The sequence below is a fragment of the Marmota flaviventris genome, chromosome 2 (genome assembly GCF_047511675.1).
Source record: "Marmota flaviventris isolate mMarFla1 chromosome 2, mMarFla1.hap1, whole genome shotgun sequence".
Lineage (NCBI taxonomy): Eukaryota > Metazoa > Chordata > Mammalia > Rodentia > Sciuridae > Marmota > Marmota flaviventris.
In genome coordinates this window covers 99,722,639-99,743,128 of record NC_092499.1, presented here as the reverse complement: position 1 = coordinate 99,743,128, position 20,490 = coordinate 99,722,639, and the positions used below count along the sequence as shown (strand labels likewise).

The 20,490-nt window shown below is 36.1% G+C and overlaps 1 protein-coding gene across 4 annotated transcripts in view; it reads left to right on the top strand.

Moving 5' to 3' along the window:
• Myo5a (myosin VA) overlaps window positions 1–20,490 on the top strand; it is a 203,258-nt gene that overhangs the window by 148,541 nt on the left and 34,227 nt on the right. Inside the window, exons 26-32 of one of the 4 annotated variants that reach the window (XM_071608269.1) lie at window positions 4,508–4,651; window positions 4,874–4,927; window positions 7,069–7,296; window positions 12,141–12,241; window positions 14,840–14,920; window positions 16,905–17,103; window positions 19,646–19,720. In XM_071608269.1, the coding sequence (XP_071464370.1) occupies window positions 4,508–4,651; window positions 4,874–4,927; window positions 7,069–7,296; window positions 12,141–12,241; window positions 14,840–14,920; window positions 16,905–17,103; window positions 19,646–19,720 (882 nt within the window). The remainder of the gene's footprint in view (window positions 1–4,507; window positions 4,652–4,873; window positions 4,928–7,068; window positions 7,297–12,140; window positions 12,242–14,839; window positions 14,921–16,904; window positions 17,104–19,645; window positions 19,721–20,490) is intronic. The other 3 variants (XM_071608271.1, XM_071608270.1, XM_071608272.1) reach the window with 3 other exon arrangements.

Sequence of the window (20,490 nt, the reverse complement as noted above, 5' to 3'; positions counted from 1 at the left end):
TAATTCTGAGCAAGGAGAGCTTTTGTTAATGTTTTAGACTGAGGATGTTATTTTTTTTTTAAATATTTTTTACTTGTAGGGGCTGGGGTTGTGGCTCAGTGGTAGAGTGCTTGCCTAGCCTGTGTGAGGCACTGGGTTTGATTCTCAGCACCACATATAAACAAATAAATGAATAAAAGTCCATCAATAACTAATAAAAATAAAAAATATATATTTTTATTTGTAGATGGACATAATCCCTTTATTTATTTATTGTTATGTGGTGCTGAGGATTGAACCTGGAAGCTGTGGCCATTTAGAAGTAGAAATTAATAGCTACACATAGTCTTCTAAGGTACCTCTTTCTTGCCCATCTTCTCTTCTGATAAACAATCTTTTTCTATTATCAGTTATATAGATATAAACCTTTCTGACCCTGACCACATACAGAATTGGGAGGATGACCACTGAAGCCTGTTATTAGAGCAAAAGCTTCCCACATGAGACGAGTGCTCTACCACTGAGCCACAATCCCAGCCCAGGATGTTATATTTTTAACTCCGAAACTTTTACATACTTCATCTAACTTTTACTCATAAGTTTTTTTGTCAGGGTCTCTGCTCTTGTCAGGCTTTCTCAAGATTCTTAAAGATTTTAGGGAAGGGTAAACTTTGTTTCTAATTACTGCCTGTTTTCTGCTGAAATTTTCTCAAGTTGAGAGATTAAAGTGGGATTTAGTACAGTTTTTGTCTTTATTGAATGATGAAATATGATTATACTCCACAAATTGCAGACAGATCTTGGAGTGTTGTGCACTTTCCTCATACACTAACCCCCCCAGCAGTATCCTGTACCCAGAAGTCTTTCTGTAATAGGCAGGCTTTTCACTGAGCAAGTCATGTTTGTAAATAGTCTCTTGTGACTAAATGCATACATCTGCAATGTAGCTGACTTTGGTTCGAACTCTCTGTTTCCCATGGAGAGACTAGTAATATTTCTCCCTCAGACTGAGTCAATAACCTTAGCCTCAGTCTCTCTGTGCTTCAGTTTCCCCAGCTGTGAGGAGGGGATGCTATTATTATCTTAACTTACAGTGATGTTTTAATATTAAATGGATTAATTTTTATAAAATGCTTGGAATAGTATCTGATACATAGTAAGTATTCAATAAATAAATTCTTTTGCTCTAATAACAGGCTTCAGTGGTCATCCTCCCAATTCTGTATGTGGTCAGGGTCGGAAAGGTTTATATCTATATAACTGATAATAGAAAAAGATTGTTTATCAGAAGAGAAGATGGGCAAGAAAGAGGTACCTTAGAAGACTATGTGTAGCTATTAATTTCTACTTCTAAATGGCCACAGCTTCCAGGTCAGAGTTTCTTCTTGCAACTACTTTTGTAGTGGTCAGATTTACAAATTGCCCCTTAAAAATACAATATTGACTCCTGTAATATTCCTAAGTTAAGACTTTTTAAATTTTTTTAATTAAAAAATAGGAATCCTTCAGACTTTTGGAACAGAAGTCCACCTCAGTCATGTAATAACAGCAAACTTTGATGTAAAAAAGGAATTTATATTTTTCTAGCTTTGCCAAACCTTGATTTATTGTCATGATGGCACCTCGTCTGCTATTTCTTCTGAAGAACCTGATCTAACATGCCAGCTCCACTTGCCTTTCAGCCCTTCCCACATTTCCAGCATCTTCATGGGCTGGGTTTACATTGTTTCAGAACCATTGCTTCTCCTACCTCTCCTAGTAGCTGTTGATTAATTATCCCAGTTCTACTTTTATTCTAGCTTCTTGATACCTTCATACCAAGACAAGGGTCCACCATAACTTTCTCAATTTTTTCGTTAGGAATAATTACAGAATAACTGCCAGGTATATCGTAATTTTGTAAAAAACTTCTCTTATCTTCTGATAGTCCCCAGATGAGAGATTGGTATTACTTTTTAGGTTAATTTCAAAGCTTCACTCTCTTCATAAGGCCTCAAGTGACAAAGTCCTTGCTAAAGAAGGAAAGCAAAACAAAATACCAGACACTTCTCTATGCAAGATGACCTAACTTTATTCTTGCTCATGTTTATAGAGAGGATAAATGACATCTCTTTAATTAGGTGTGTCATTAGGGATAAGAATGGACATCATCCAGAGCGCTCTTAAGTAATTATCAATATTTATGCCTCAAGTAGTTTTTCCTTTGGCAAATGTTATCTTTTATGTTCTGCCACCTCCTGTTTTATTATTCCTATGTGTAGAATTTTGCTCTTATCTAGCAATCAAATAATTCTATAAGGAGCCTTAATTGATATCTAAAGATGCAAGTCTACCCCATCTCATTTTAATAAGATTTCTTTTTAAATGCCCATTCAAGATTAGAAGAACAATTTTCAATTGATGACATTTTAGATACTATGAATGGATTATTATCTTCATTAATAAGATTCTATTATAGTTTTTAAAAGATTAAATAAAAATTTTAGGGACACATACATCATTAATAAATAAACACTAAAAATATATAATATGGAATGTTTGAATTATAAACAAACTAAAACATAGGTGTTTGTAGGATATATAAAAATGAATATTGGGGGGGGGCAAGGTGCTGGGGATTGAACCCAGGGCCCCACACATGGTAGGGAAGTGCTCTAGCATTGAGCTACACCCCCAGCCCTAGAAATAGATTTTTATATGAATAAATTTTTTTTAAAGAGAGAGAGAGAATTTTTTAAAATATTTATTTTTCAGTTTTTTCCGGCGGACACAACATCTTTGTTTGTATGTGGTGCTGAGGATCGAACCTGGGCCGCATGCATGCCAGGCAAGCGCGCTACCGCTTGAGCCACATCCCCAGCCCAAGAATGAATGAAATTTTATAGTAGTTTTGAGACAAGATGTTATATCTGTTCTGCTAAGTTAGAGCAGACTTTCTGGTAAAGATCCTAAACCTAAACTTGATAGATAACAATCATTGTCTATCACATTATTATAAAGTGAACAGTAAGAAACAGTCCCAGTATAATTATTTGTGAGCAAATGACCTTGATAGCCTATCAATTCACACTTCTTAGTTCATTTTTTTTGCAGGGGAGTGGTGCTATTGGGGATTGAACTAAGGGGCACTTGGCCATTGAGCCACATCCCCAGCCCTATTTTGTATTTTATTTAGAGACAGGGTCTCACCAAGTTGCTTAGCACCTTGCTTTTGCTGAGGCCAGCTTTGAACTCACAATCCTCCTGCCTCAGCCTCCCAAGCCACTGGGATTACAGGCATGTTAGATTTAATGTAGAGAATAAGGAGTATTGTATGTGGGCATGTATGCATGTCAGTGAACAAATGAGAGATAGGCAGAGGGAGAGAGAGAGGGAGAGAGGGAGAACAACTTACTTACCCAGCACCTTGCCTCTCCCCCCCAGATTACAGTTGATTCTTCTTAGACCTTTTTAAAACTGGTGTGATATTGCTCAAAATTCATTAAAGATTAAAGATAGCTAATGGATATAAAATTTCTGGAAATATAAAAATTATTCAACCTTCTGAAAAGTCAAAGAAATGCAAATGAAAACAACATTGAGATGCTACTTTTGCTTTAACAACTAGCTTAATTTTTTTTTTAATTTCAGCAGCCACTTTTATTCCAGGCAAGGTAGTGATTGTTGATTGAAGTATAAATTGGGTCAAATTACTTGACGTAAAAGTATTAATGTTTTGATATTAATGTACTGGGATATTTATTTTAATAACATTTTAATAACAGATGCCCATTAGTAAGGTAATAGCCAAACAAACAGCGATATACTTGTCTACACAGTTAAATATCATACACTTAGAAAACAGTTGTAATACAGTGGTAAGTTTAAAAATCAATACAAACTTATAATGGAAATATTATTCCGATTCTTTAAATCTACAGATGCATTTTAAAAAAACAAGCAAATAAGGTGGGTTTTCCTCTGAACATGGAATTATGTTGGCATTTTCTTTGTTGTACTTATTTTCTAAATATTCTATAAAAGTCTGTTTTGCTTTTATATTAGAAGTACAAAAAAATAAACATTCCTTTGTAAGTGTACAATTGGAAAGACAAGATTTGCTTTCAATTCAGAATTATATTTTTACCATTTATTTAAATAAATAAGTTGTTTTCCCTCTCTCACTCTCTCTCTACCTCTGCCTATCTCTCATCACTGACATGCATACATGCCCACATAAAATATTCTTTATTCTCTACATTAAATCTAACATATGTTCTCTCTTTTTATTTCATTAAAACTTAAAATCTAAAGCAAACAAGTTAAAACAATTATGACACTTAGAACTTCTATGACAATAGTTATTTCTTTGCATTTTCTTAGCTTTAATTAGTATAACTATTTTTTCTAGTAGTACTTACTATAATTCTGTTTTGGAACCAATTGATATACTTTTTAAATGCTATTAAATTATCCTTCAGTTTATCAAGGGTTATATGTGTTTTGGCCTGTGTGACTTCTTGCTTCTCTTGTGATTTCTGGGGTTTAGGAGCCAAGCGAAAAGAAGGTACCTCTGGACATGTCCTTGTTCCTCAAGCTCCAGAAGCGGGTCACTGAGCTGGAGCAGGAAAAGCAGGTGATGCAGGATGAGCTGGACCGCAAGGAAGAGCAGATGCTACGCAGCAAGGCAAAGGTGAGCAATGCCATTCTACCCAAGAGCCAAGGATGCGCCGGGGGCAGGGAGACTGAGACTTTATATCTTATTCTTTAGTTTTTTAAATCAGAATTCAGCCCAGAAGCACCTTAATCTAGTGTGTTTGGTTAACTCTCCATTATTTTGTGTAGAACAAGTAAAAAAGAGTTAAAATGTGGCAATTAAAATATATTTAAGTTTTTACTTAATTTTTTCCCCCAGGAAGAAGAAAGACCACAAATTAGAGGTGCGGAACTGGAATATGAGTCCCTCAAGGTAATGGAAAATTTCTGTTCAGGACTTTAAATACCTTACTTTGGCAAAAGACCTGCTCAGAGCCTCTCTTTTTTTTCAGAAAACATCCTTAAGAGCTGGAAAATGTACCAGTTCTTACAACCTAAGTCTTATTCAAGCACTATGTCTGGCCTATTTCCTTTTACAAATTCTATTTCATTTATACTGGACTTCATTCTAAACAGGAACAGGGGAAGCCTCTATTTGAGGCTACAGTAGTAAAGAACATGGACTCTAGTACTACACTACCCAGGTTCAGATGTTCCATTTGCCACCATAAAAATCTGATTGGATATGAAGGGACAGACCAAAGGCATAGGAGTAGCAATCTGCTCTCCAGATAGTCTTTGCCTTATATAAACATGGACGAATAAAGACTTCTCTATTATGAATGAAACCACAATTCACAAAATATTAGATTAGTGATTCTCAAAATCTGGTCCCTGGACCAACAGGATCAATATCACCTGGTAACTTGCTAGAAATGCAAAATTTTAGACCCCACACTATTACACTGTTGAATCAGAATTTCTAGGGGTAGAGCCCAGCAATCTGTGTTTTAACAAGAACTCTAGGTGATTCTGATCTCATTAAAGTTTAAGAAACACTGTACCTGAGCTCAGCCATCAAAGTAAAGACTTTAATGTGTTTTCTTTTATAGAAATGAGCAATGCAAATCTGATTGCCAATGGGTGGGAAATTGGGGATAGGAGAGGGCATTCATTTTCACAGAACAGTTATTCTATTACTTGGTAAAAGACCTGATATGATGCTACACACCCAAAATTGTTTCTCTGGGAATAAATAAAAGGATATTTGATCTTTGTATATATACAAGTGTTTCACTTACACTGAAATTGACCTTGGATCATGTGCTAAATAAGGCACCATGGCATTCCCACAAAAAAAGTAGACTTATAAATCCCTGTCTACTTCAGTGTTTCCAAACTGGTATCTTGTGACACTTGCTTTTTGTTGTCATTGTCAGTCTGTTCTGGGTTCCCGTTACCATGATTTGAACAGCGTGGAGAGACCCAGCTGGTGGGCTGAGGATAATTGGAGCATGGGAAAGTACTGAGAAGGTGAAGGATATATGTCCATCTGGATGGCTAAGGGGAGAGGCATTCAGCCTCTCCCCCACCTCCAAGGCCTCTTTACAAGCACCTCACACAGGAAAGAAGTCAGAATAATGTATTATTTAATGTCATTGAAACACTGAAAGGAACTTTAGAAGTTTAAATGATATCATATTTTTAAATTAAAAGCCCCTGTGGTGCAATGGCACATGCCTATAATTCCATTCACCAACTCAGGAGTCTGAGTCAGGAGGATCACAAATTTAAGGCCAGCCTCCGCAATTTATCGAGGCCCTCAGCAACTTAGTAAGACCCTGTCTAAAATAAAAAGGACCGGGGACGTGGCTCAGTGGTTAAGTGTTCCTGGGTTCAATCCTCCGTACCAATAAATATATTTATTTATTTATTTAAGAAGTTAAAGCCTGGGGGCTGAGGTTATGGCTCACATAGAGCGCTTGCCTACCATGCATGAGGCACTGGGTTCAAACCTCAGCACCACATAAAAATAAAATAAAGATATTGTATCCACCTATAACTAAAAAATAAATATTAAAAAAAAAGAAGTTAAAGCCTGAAATTTCAGTGTTCTTTCTATTCAGCTTTACAAAGGAAATAAGGACACTACTAAAAATTTCAGGGGTCCACCTATCTGAACTGTTCATTGGACATATCCTAACCAACTGGGTATTCAGATTTGCCCGTATACTTATCTACAAATAAAACCAGGGCTTCTTGGGACCAGCTAAACCTGCCCGTTGGGACTTAACAATCTCTCAAGACCTGTGAATTCTCACTGAACCAGTCTAGAATAAATTTGATTGGAATTTGGGTTGGTGATGCAAACTACCATTAACCTTGCTCAATTCCACTTGATGTCAGACTTCCTTAATTTGCAGAGTTCCCAGTAGAGCATGGGAAGCCATTCACTAAGGGAGCTCTCATGCCCTTTTACCATCAGAGTTGTTCTACCATCTTAAGGGAAGATGAGTATTTCAATGTAAGGCTGAGGATGACAAGCAGTGAACTTTCATTTATCTCTTCATTCAGCGTCAAGAACTAGAGTCAGAAAACAAAAAACTGAAAAATGAGCTAAATGAGTTACGAAAGGCTCTCAGTGAGAAAAGTGCCCCAGAGGTGACTGCTCCAGGGGCACCTGCCTACCGTGTCCTTATGGAGCAGCTGACCTCTGTGAGTGAGGAGCTTGATGTCCGCAAGGAAGAAGTCCTTATCTTAAGGTCTCAGCTGGTGAGCCAGAAAGAGGCCATCCAACCCAAGGTAAGCACAAGACATGGCTAAGGTAGTATTTGGGGACTGTTCTTCATTTCTTCTTATCCTTCCCTTCCAATTTATAATGAAGCAAACACTTAAAGCATATTTTTAATAAGATGGAAGATTCATTTTTGTAAATATTTCAGTGTCACTTTAAAACTGTTGCAAATGCCAATTATAGTTTGAAAAAAAATTCCAATTACAAAAAGCAAGTAACATCCCAAGTGATTAGATTATTGGAATTTTATCTCTCATCTGTAAGCCAAGCTCTTTTAAAATGAATCTTTTGCCATGCATGGTGGTGCTCACCTCCCCAGCAGCTCAGAAAGCTGAGGCAGCAGAAACCCAAGTTTGAGGCAAGCCTCAGCAATTTAGCAAGGCCCTAAGTAACTTAGTGAGACCCTATCTCAAAATAAAAAATAGAAAGGGCTGGGGATGTAGCTCAGTGGTAAAGCATCCCTGGGTTAAATTCCCAGTGCCTAAATGAATAGATAAATCTTTTTTGTGGTAATCTGGCCCCAATAAATTTTGGTCTAAAATAAAGTCCTATTGAATACAAAAATCTATAAATTATCCAACTCTGGGGAGACAAATGTGACTTTAAAGTCACTTGTTGAAAATAACCTGTTTAACTGGAAAGATAACATGTAAAAAGGTTATAAATAAGATCAGTCAGTGGAAGTTACGTGGAGATGATTCTGCTCACTCCAAGGGTTCTATTTAATAGCAGGAGCTGTCCCAGCTGGGAGGGCATTGTTCAAGGATTCAACAGAAAGCATTCCCACACTGAGGATATAAATGGTCCTGGGAAGTCCTTCACACTGAGGATATAAATGGTCCTGGGAAGTCCTTCTCTGTCCCCAAATAATTTGAGGCCCAGCACAGCCATACCCTGATAAGAAGTAAGCCTTTTTATCATCTGCCATCAGAGGAAATATGAATGGTTACATCAAAATCTGGCTTGTCTCCCTGCCCATGTGTGTGCAAAAGAATGTTACCAGGAATTGAGGCAATAAAGTATCCCAGCTACATAACATTGCCATATAAAAAAAATGCCCATGATATAAGATGATCTGTACACCTAAAAAAATATGTCACCACATCTGTTAGAAATGTTAGAAATGGGTGGGAAATTGGGTATAGGAGAGAGCATTCATTCTGTGGTTTAGATCCTTTACCTAGTACATTATATTTGGATTTGATAAAGGCAACTCACACTTTGGGATCAACAGTAATCCAGGAAAATATAAAATTTTAAAAATGAAGTATTTGAATAAGTATCTGGTTTTAAAATCCAGTAAAAAATGGAGTTATATAAATAAATGGGCTTCCTTCGGGCTGGAGATGTAGCTGAGTGGTAGAGTACACACCTAGCATGTGCGAGGCCCTGAGTTCAATCCCAGGCACAGCAAAAAAGAAAAGAAAGGGAAATGAACTTCCTTATTTTAAAACAAATCATAAACCCCTAAGTCTAAAGTAAGGCAAGTTCCAAAAGAGGACTCTGCATTTTGGCTGGGCCATATAGGTTGTTCCTTCCACAGGACCTCTCAGGTGGTTCCCTGGGCTACCACCATGGAGGGTCCTAGAGCAACAAGGCACTGCAACCTAGTTGGGGCAGAGTCAAAAATCAAGATTCTTTCCTATGGTTCCCCTGTGACAAACTGATAGTTGTTCTTCAGTTTCCTTTATTTACAAATAATAATTGTATATATTTATGATATACAATGTGATAGTCTCATGAGAAACTTTAGTAAAAAATTAAGAGAAAGAAAAAGAAATGAAGCAAGGGGCATAAAAACAATCTAGTTAACAGAGCATATAGTTCTGGAATCACACATACCTACTTATCCAGCTCACACATCCCATGTGACAACTGTTCTCCTGCCCCCAGTGGGCTGTTCCTATTTAAGCAAGGTTCCTGCTCACCCAGCTCCCAGCCCGCGCCTGGCAACAGTCTTGTCCTCTCCTAGGAAAAGGGACCTGACACTAATTGAGACCTTCCAAACATTGTGTGGCTATTTGTTCCACTCAGTTTTCTGCTCAGAGAGACACATCATTTCACAACTCCTTTGCAGGGCAGTGGTGAGCAACACCCAGTGAGCCAGGGGATGATCCAGACCAGCCAGATCTGTTTCATCTGCTCCAACTCCAGAATATTCTGGGAGAGTTCACTTGGACAAATGTCGTCCTAGTTAGGAATCACTGTAACTCTCATACACCTAGAGAAAAGATTTTACCCATATGCATTAACACAAGGATTATTCTCTCACATACTCAAAAATATTTTACAACTAGAAAAACCAAAACAACTCAAGAAGGAATTTCAAGTATTTGGCCCTGAAAAATAAAAGGTGCCATCATATAAATACATATTCATGTCCACCTTATGCCATTTCCATGAATAGTAATTTTTTTACATTTTTTTAGGGGAAACAACTCATGATTGTTTTTAGGTTAGCTTTTATCTCTTGTAGTGGGAATTCATTGATGGAATAATTGTATTTATTATATATATAATATGTATAATACTGTATATATTGTATTTATTCATGGAACTAAAGATTTACTGTTTTCTTCATTTGTTTTTTGTGCTTGCTAACTTGTGATTTTTCAGGATGACAAGGTAATTATAAGTTTTTTCCCAATATTAAGCAAATAATGGTACTTAATTATAACTTTAACTTACAGATATTCCCCAATATATGCAGTTGATGCTTTCTGGCCACCAAACCTATTTCAATATTTATGAATTAACTTCCTATTTGACTCCTTCCTATTTAAAGTTAATAGGGAAAACATAATCATATTAGATTCCAGTCTGGATCAGAGACTCATAACTCAGCTCTGTGACTCACTGTGGTGATTATGGTAAGCCATACAAATGGTGAGAAGAGCTTGGAGTACACTCAGATGTGCAAGCTCTTCTGAGTTCTCATTTCTACCAGTCATGATTTTGATAGCCAAGCAAGGGTGAGGAGGAATCTGAGGAACTGAACATATGTCCTTTACTTTCCTTTTCATCCCCCTGAGTACAGGGTTCATAGGGAGAATAAAAAGTGGCCTCTGATGAGGTTGCAAAGTCAAATTTCTCTAATACATCTTGTTTTCAGTTACTGAGTGAAAGATATTACGAGATTTTCATGTATAGTCCTACCCTTTCAAAACTTCTGGTCATTGGCTTGGGAAAACAAACTCTGAGAAGTCAGTCAGGAACTTCCTAATGCTGGTGGTCCAAATCTGATCCCAGCCCCCAGCTGCCATTTTTTAGTTAAGGTAGGTAGGACGGCAGAAGATTGATTACTTACTCCCTAGCACAGCTGCATACTAAGATGTCTCTCTTTCCCTTGAACCAACTAATTATATCAAGTTATCTAGTTTTCTAAAAGTTCAAAACCATTTCATATAGGTCCTCAGGCATTAGAGCACACATGCATCATTATTTGATGTATTAACTTGGTTCTTTGGACATTATCACTTACGGGTCTTAAAATCTGAGAATGACCCTTTCTGGAATAGAATGACTTTTTTTTCCTTTTATACAAAAAGAAAAAAGAAATTCTCTGAAATATATACTAAAATATTTATAAAACATAAATAAAGAAATGTTCTATATAGTATTATGGTAAATATTTTTGAATTCAATAAAATATAAGCTTAATATTAATGGTTTTTCTCTGATTATATTTGATCATCTTAAAGAATACATTTATAAACTCAAAAGAACAGCATTAGGGGAAGAGTGGAATATTGTTTTGGTTATTTTTTTCCAGGGATGTTTCTTATACACATTGAAATTCAAAAACAAGCATTTGTAAATCTCTAATTGGCATTAAAGTTATCTTGGAACTGGTCTCCAAGGTCATGATATTTGAAGTGTATTCTATTAAATCCAGCTCATTGTGAGACCTGACAGCAGATGTTGACTGAAGATCAGATATATACTATTTAGACAGAGAGGACCTTTGGGTTCTAAAGTATAGCAATCTTTAGAGACAATAGAGAAATGATGCTTCTTTTCTGTTTCTTCCCTGCTCAAAAGACATAGAAAGAGGCTGAATAGAAGCAAGATTTTGAAACTGTATTGGTTGTCAGAGAGAGATTGGACCAAAAGGGAAAAGAATGAAATAAGAAATATTGGCAAAAAAGTCTTTTTTACATAAAATCATTAGGAATTCTAATCCATCAGATGTTTATTGCAAAGGCTTATTTATCACACTATACCGTACCAGAGGAAAAAAATAATTAAATAGCTGCAGATGGTAGATATTTAAAAGAATCTAAATCCCACTTCTATACATCTAAAGATGTAGGGTAAAACTTTTAAATTTTTCTTAAACATATTATATGAATGCCACCTTCTTTGACCTGAGTTTTAAATGAAAAAAAAAAAAAAAAAAAGCTTTATGTCAAACTTTCAGTTTTTTATTGGGTGTTTGTTTCATTCTAACTGGCCAGAAAGTAGTAAAAAGAATGGCTCTTTTATGCCATTAAAATACTGTCTGGTGTTTTTTTCTAATACTGTATAATATACTATATATGTATATGTATGTATAATTTTTACATAATATAAAACACATAGCCCATCAGTGGTGGTAATCACAGAGCAGTGGTACTCTATAATCTCATTCCCTGTGTAGTAGAGTGTTAAGCATTCTCAGAAGAGGGACTGATGGGACCAAACTCTCCTCTGTAGTTACAGGGGCTGGGGCTGGGGCTGATGTTCAAATGGGGCTCAGGTGTGGTGACGCTTATAGCTCCACACCCTCAACTGGAGGAAAGGAGTATGTTATATGTGGTCCAAAACTTTTGAGTTGAGTCTTAATGTGGAAATGTGTCATTTCCTTCTGCAGAATACAATGACAGATTCCACAATACTTTTGGAAGATGTACAAAAAATGAAAGATAAAGGTGAAATAGCACAAGCATACATTGGTTTGAAAGAAACAAATAGGTAAGTCAATGGTTCTTTTGTTGGTTTTGGTTTACCTGTGTTGGGTTTAAGTCTTTAAGCTAGACTTTTGTACAGTAAGTCAGCATATTTATTCATTGCTTTATTAGACATCTCATCATGTGCAAAGATAATCCAAGATGTCCAATGTGAACCCGGTTAAAATCCCATTTATAAAATTAGGTAGCATTATTGATGGAGATGTCAGTGAAATTTTTATTTGTATTACAGGAAGATGTTGCTGTATATGTAGGGTCTTAGCCCTGAGGAGCTGTCTTGAGAAGAAAAATAGTTGTTCAGTTTGGGCTGTCTTGTGTAGTTCCTTTCATAGAATGGGTTAGTTATTCAGGATGGTTATTTGAAGGTTTGTAGGGACAAGTGAAGCTTTCAATAATTGAAATTTAGTATGAAGAATAGTGATAAGATATCTGGGATTACATTAGTGTTGGTCGGACAACTCTAAAAGGGTACTATGACTTTGAGGATGAGAGAATGAAGGCTCATAGATGGAATTCTCCTCAGCCTTACTGCCACTACACTTGTCAACAAAGCTGCAGTATTATAGAAATATTAATATTAATGATTATGTGCTAGGTCCTTTTGAGAGAATAATGGCCAATGATAATTACAGAGAAAGACAATTCCAGAGTTATGTATTACCAGTGTTCAGTCTAGATCTCTTGATGCATAGTATCAGAATTGGTATTCGTAAATACTTCACAAACCAAAGATACTAGTCATACAAAAAGTAAGATACTTCTTTAATGGCTAAGTGTAGAGAATGCTTATGAAATTGTTTGGTTAAACTGAAATTCTAATTAAAATTTATGATTATAAATAATAAACATGTCTTTGTATCTAAGATTATGTTTTTATAGAAAGAGCTATATTACACTGTTCATGTATCCACTCAGCTATTCAGTCACCAGGTATATGTTGTATACCTACTTCATGGCAGACTCTGTGCCACATAGTGACAATACAGCAATAAGGAAAATAAATTAAGTCCCTGCTTTCTCAGAGATTATAGGCTGCTGGTGAGACAATCAGAGTGTTTGGATTTTATTCTGAAGATAGTGGAAAGCATTGAAAGGTTTAAGTAGGAGAATGATGTGATGAGATTTGAATTTTAGAAATCTAGCCCTGGCTATTATGTTGAGAGTAGATTGCAGTGGAACAAGATTGAAAACATGAAGACCAGTCACCAGATTGAAAACATAATCCAGTAACTGATTATAGTGATTTGGGCTTGGTTGGTGGCAGTTGGGATTGAGAGAAATTGGATACTTTGAAAGATACGTGAGAAGATGAGGTCAGTTTGCCCTTTTTGTATATTGAATATGTGGTGAAGAATGGGGAAGCCTGAGGTATGTGCTATGGACACTTGGTTGAATGTGGTGATGCCATTTCATGATATGAGACTGGAGTGTGGGACAGTGATCAGTAGACTTACACATATTGAATTTAAGGAACCAGGAAGACATCCAAGGAGGGAAATCCATTAGGCAATTGAATACATAGATCTGTATCCAGGAGAGATATTTGGGCGAGATATAAATTTTGAAGTCATCAGATTATAATAATACAATTGAAACCTGGAAACAGATGAATTTTCTAGGAAGAGATGGTAGATGGAAAACAGAATTCCTTCAATTTGTGTTATGAAAATATATCAACAAGATTATATAGCAAGAGTAAGAACCTGTACTCTATAGTCACACAGTGCTGGGATCCACTACTTACCAGCTGTGTAGCCTCTACAGGTATCTTACTTCCAAGTCTCCAAGTCTTCCTGTGTAATGTGGCACATGGTATATATTAGGTTACTGGGAGAACTAACTGAAATATAATGAAAGGATGTAGAACAGCATCTGGCACTTAGCAAACACACAAATGTTTGTATCTTAGAAAAAAACTGTTATCAATTTTGTCATTCTTATCTGTTAACTACTTCTAATAAAATGTGATACAGCTCTAATATAAAGGGAGTTTCTCCATATATTAAGATTAGTCTTTGAGGAAAATAACTTGAAATCATGTCATAAAAGCTGAATACATTGGACATGTTCTTATGTTACTCCTATAAAAAATTTTAAAACAAATTTTTAAATGGAGAATCAGATTTCATTAAGCTAAAACAAGTTCCTACCCAGAAGACTTAAAATTTTATTTTGAGATATACTGTGAAGATTGCCACATGAAGACAATAACTGGAGTTTTCATTCCACACGTATGCCATGGTTAACCTCCAATCTAATGCCTAATATACAAAATCGCTCAGCCAGCTGAATAAAATGTTAAAAACAGAATTTCTTTCTCACTTTTTAGTTCATTTCTTATTTGGGGGGGAAAAAACTCTTGGTCTTGTTTTTTTGCTATAATTTCTATGCACATACATGTGATGTTACATGTTACCCATTTTTTAAAAATTAACCAAAAATAATTTTTGTGGTAATGTTCTAGTGTTATCTGTGATAAATAAAAACAATCTTACTCACTTAATAAAATATTGAAATACCATGTGCTACTCTTGACCATCATCATCTCATTACCATCCTGTATTCCTTTGTGTTTTGCATTTTTGTTTCATTTGCATGGAAGATCTTCTGCTATGGATTACCATGAATTGAATGAGGATGGAGAGCTGTGGCTGGTTTATGAAGGGTTAAAACAAGCCAACAGGTTATATTTGTGTCCTCAAAATGGAATGTTATTAATTTGTTGTTTTTCTTACTAACAGTGACCTTGTGACTTTAACTCTGTGTTTCTTTTGCATTGTCTTCCTGGGTAAATCAGTTTCATTAAAACCTATTAAACTTAGAACATTCAGCCAGACACCTTCTCAAAAACCTTCTCCTCTAAGAGATACTATTAAAGCTAAAATTGATTGATGGTGAATATGAAAATTACTTCCTATAAGTGAATGATACTTTCTAGAGTGAATATCTAAAAGTTGTGAATCTCTCTCTCTAGGAGTTGAGAAAACAAAATCTTTTAAGTATGGTACAAATTTTGGGGGGTAGGAACTAATATTTATTACTTAATTAGCAGCTTCTTGTTTCAAAGATCAGTCTACATGATATATGTACCTGTAGCAATGTGGCTGCTTTCTTGTATATTATTATACTGCCTAAAAATAATATCAAATAAATGATTTGGCATTCCTTGTGGTTATTACAAAGTTCACATGCATGAGACAACAAATTAGGAGGGTTTCATGTTTAAGGGAAAGAAAATAAATTGAAATAGCAATATCTTTTAATGCAGATAATCATCTGCTTATTGACATGTATATCTTAAATCTCATAAAAATCCATTTTAGAATTAAATTTTTAAAAGTCTTAAAATACTGTTTGTTCAGGGGGCTTCCGCTTATTCTGCTTTGTTTATTCTAACCATAAAACACTGTCATTAATTTTGAAGTATTATTGGTTTAAATTCTTTTGAAATTTTAACAGCTTGCTTGCAATGGCATCAGTAAGTTTTACCCAGCAGTTGGCAAACCAAGACAGTTAGAATAAAAGAATGTCTTCTTTTCTTTCTTCACATCAGTTTTTTTTTTTTTTTTTTTTGGTGGTCGTGGTGGTGGTGGTGGGGGTAACTGGGGATTTAATCCAGGGGTGCTTTACCCCTAAGCTACATCATCAGCCCCCCTTTTTTGAGACAGGGTCTCCCTAAGTTGCTGAGACTGGCCTCAAACTTGTGATCCTCCTGTCTCAGCCTCCTGAGTCACTGGGATTACAGATGTGTACCACTGTGTTTTTTTGTTGTTGTTGTTGTTTTTTGTTTTTTTCTTGCATCAGGTCTTAACCATCACTTCATTTTGTGTTTAGAAAAGGAGTGACTGTACAAGCAGGGAAGCACAGTGAAGGGAGGATGCTCTTACTCTCTGGCATCTTTGTTGCCAGTGCCCTCATCTACTTTGTGGGCACAGCTGGCTACATGGTTGCTCAAAGAAACAGTAACCACTTGTTGGTCCTGTTAATACTTGTATTCCAAAACCATGTCATGTTTGGATTCTGTTACTGTTATATAAATTTATGGGGAGAGAGATGATGATAAATTTAAAATATGTGCATATATGAAATTACAGAACTTTCTGTCTGAATTTAACTAAATCTGCATATATTTTAGAGTAAGGCTCCAGCATTTCTGTCCTTTAGTGATAAGAGTAAAATATAAAAATGGGACCCTGGTCCCACCCTCTACCTAGAGTTAGTAACTATAATCCTTAAAGGCATATTTAATTAGATTGGGAGTTTGTAAGCTTGCCCTTATAGTGCAGAGTTATTTGGTAGCAGTGATACTGTGTTTTCCACATTTAATTCTAGCTTATAAATATAGAAATCCAGATTAGAGTTAGGTCTTTCCTTTTTTTTTTTAAGTCATCATTTCCTATGAATTTTTTAAAGAGCTAAGACTCCTCTGTCTCTTCAGACCTCTGAGAATTTTATACTGCTCAGAAAGACACAAATATGAGAGTGTTCACATACATTTCTGGTCCTTGTTTGGGTTTTTTTACTTTAATCAAGTCAGAAGATTCAGGGCTACTAGAGAGTACCTGCTTTTTCTACTTTTGTAGGTGAGCATGAAGCCCTACCCAACACCACTTAGGCAGGAACTCAAAGTGTCATCTTTTCTTTCTACTTGTATGGCTTCTCTTCAGGCTCCTGGAATCCCAGCTGCAGTCACAGAAGAGGAGCCATGAGAATGAGGCTGAGGCCCTCCGAGGGGAGATCCAGAGCCTGAAGGAAGAGAACAACCGGCAGCAGCAGTTGCTGGCTCAGAACTTACAGCTACCCCCAGAGGCCCGCATCGAGGCCAGCCTGCAGCACGAGATCACCCGGTTGACCAATGAAAACTTGGTAAGGAGAAGTACCACCCCCCTACCCCCACATGCCCCCTCTCAGCAGGCAGTGCTTTGCATTGCTGTATATCTTGGTTTCTTTTTGATCAAACACAGCTTTTCCTTGCTGAGAAAATTTCCATGCCCCATATTTGTTACTCTCTTACCCTAATAGAAACAGTAAAGAAAACATGAATAAATTTGTACAAATGAACAACCTGCACAGGTTGTTCTCACAGAAAGCTCCAGGTGTCCAAGTGTTCTCAGATGTCATTTGGAAGGTCAGGAAGAGAGCCACCCAACTACATACTGGGTTTTGATAGAGTCTGAGGCAACCTGCTTCATCCATTTCAGCTAAGGATTCTCTGCCTTCTCAGGAGGTTTGGTATGTGATTGCCATGACAGATACTGGGCAATTTTGCTTACATTTGGTCCCCAAGCAGCCACCAAGGCCATCCCAGCCTCTCTCTCAGGCAGACAAGAGCAGGTTAGAGTAGAGATCAGGGAAGGTGGTTGGCAGAACCAATAAGGGGCTTTTGGTTAATGCTGGATGGAGCTTATTGACAGGAGAGGGAGTCAGGATTCAGGTTTAGACTTATTCTTTTAAGAAGAACTTGTACGTATGATTGCACAATGGTGTGACTCTACTTCATGCTCAACCAGAGAAGAGAAAAATTCTTCTCCATATGTATACAATGAATCAGAGAGCTTTCTACTGTTATGTATAACTGATTAGAACTAATAAAAAAATTTAAAAAAAAAAAAGAAGAACTTGTGTAACAAATGCAGAATTTTTTTCCCTTGCCAGATTTTTGAACACTGGTATGGAATCCAAGTTTTTTCTTTTCCTTTTTCCTTGTTTGTTTTCTTTTTTTACTGAAAATATTTTCTAAGTTATTTGTTTCTGTCACGTAATAATCTTTATTACAGATTTGTTGTTTTTAAAATCTGACAGATATACACATAATATTAAAAATCATTGAAAGATTATAATTCCATACTTCTGTGTAAAATCTGTATTGTAGTGATAGCCTGATTTTGAGAAAAGTTTTTTAAGACTTTTGAGAATTTGTCTTTTTTTTTAAATTAAGGTTTCTTAATGACCTATAATAAAATACTTTGAATTCTCTCTGAAAATTTGCAATCTGAATCATCTGTCCATTATTTCATTAGTGATACTCTATATTACAAATAGATTTCTAGTGTCATTTATCCAGCCATTTTTTGTGTGAATTAGAAGCAAAGCGGAAGGTATTCTTTTTGCAGTCTGTATTTCTGCGTGAGGCTCATGGTGGGAATACAGGAAGAGGGTGAATGTTGTATTTGGACTCTTCAGAGTGACTGAAATCTTGCCAATTTGTCAGAGAAACTACTGATTCATTAAATATTTTTGAAATGTCATTTATTATTCCCAAGTATATTTTGTTGCTTAAATTAAACTAACAATTCTTTGGTGACTAAGAATTGATAAATATACTAACTAACATTGATTGATCAGTAAAAAAATTTTGTGCTTATAAATGATTGTCTTAAAATACTAGGTGAATCTGAAATAAAGGTGCTTCTGGGTGGCAGATTCCCAAAGTTTACACACTAAGTTGATCAAGTATTTCCTTTGCAAACTGTCGGTAGTATTAATTTTTCCTAGCAATTTTCATAGCTAACATAAAAATAAAATGGGCCTCTACATTTTAAGCCATAAAAATCAGGTTAATGAGTTTGAGTTTGGGGAATACCCTTTTAAGTCAGCTGCTTCTCTTGCCATTACACTGACTACTAATTCAGGAGAATGGATTCAAATAGAAGTACATGAAATTATGTGCTTTTGCCAACTCATTATGGTTTCTCAATCTCAGTTGTGTAATTCTTGGAAGCACTTGAGAAGAAAATTCAAGCAGCAATGGACCTAGGCTTAGTGTTCTTGAAAATGAAGAACATTAATGGAAATGTCACCTTGCGTGACATCCACCAGCCACCTACTGCCCCAACACAAACACAAGAATGGTATCTCTCCTTCTCGAGTGAACAGGTTTCACAGACCTCCCCCAGGATGCCTTTCAGGGAAGAAGGGCCGAGGGTTTCTCACCATTCTCTCCAAACAAGAGTACTAACAGTGCCAATATTTTCCCTTTAATTTTATTTGCCTTCCCTACCCTTGCTATGGCTGCCAGTAGCAAAGTAGGTCTAGCAAACTCCTGAGCATCACCTATGGGGAAGGCTAGAGATAAAAGGGTAAGAGGGCTGAAGACTGAAGTGACAGCCTTGTCTGGGCAGTGTGGATGACCATTCTGTTTACCATCTAAATGATGGTGTCCTGGACATCATTCATTTCTTTTTATTATGCAAAAAAATCTGTAAGAAGGTAGTTAAAATTATCCATACTAGAAAATAATATATAGCAATGACAAATCAGAGTCTTCTGAATATATACAAATTCATTATTTGTGTTTTAAAATACTTTTAAATGAATTTTGCTGAATGAATTCATTTTAAATGAATTTTAGTGTTCCCTCAAAGACAAGGGGAAAAAAAACAAATATCCATTATGCCTGTTTTTTCAGTATTTTGAGGAATTATATGCAGATGACCCTAAGAAGTATCAATCATATCGGATTTCACTTTACAAACGGATGATTGTATGTAAAACCACAGTGTTTTTTCCTTGTCTTCCTGCTAATTTTAGCCCTCTATATCTGAAGAGCACACTGCTGCCTGCCCCTCACCAGAAGTCTTTTCAAAAACTTTGACAAAACGTATTTCTGCCCACAGCTATCTTTTAGCCAGTGGTGTCATCTCTGTCAGTGTCCTGCGTCCATTCTCATGTGTGGTTTGTTATTAACACTAGGCTTACAGTGTGATGGAAGCAATATGATTTGAAAGATCACATGAAATCCAAGAAGCAATTAGCAGTTTGAACAAAGCATTAGCAACTATTCCCTTCAAGTCATCATTTTAGCCTGTAATCCCAGTAATTCTGGAAGCTGAGTCAGGAGAATCACAAATTCTAGACCAGCCTCAGCAACTTAGCAAGGCCCTGTCTCAAAAAAATCCAAAAAGGATTGGGGATATAACTCAGTGTTTAATCCCCAGTACCAAAACAAAAAACCCAGATCATTAGTCTAGTATCTATATCCACTCCTGTCTAAACTGGAGAACAAATGATATTTGGATTTGTAAACACTTGTCTTCTCTGTAACCTGAATGAAAACCACAAACATCCCTGACTCATTTCCCTTCTAAACTCTGAGTCTGCTCTTATTTGCTTTAATTTTTGAGTTTCTAATTATGTGCTGGCATTTTAGAGAATTCTCTTTTACAGAGACAATAATCATACACTTTAATACCTCCCACCATAAACATACTGTTTTTCCTCTTTTGCATTACACATTCATAATTATTCCCTTTC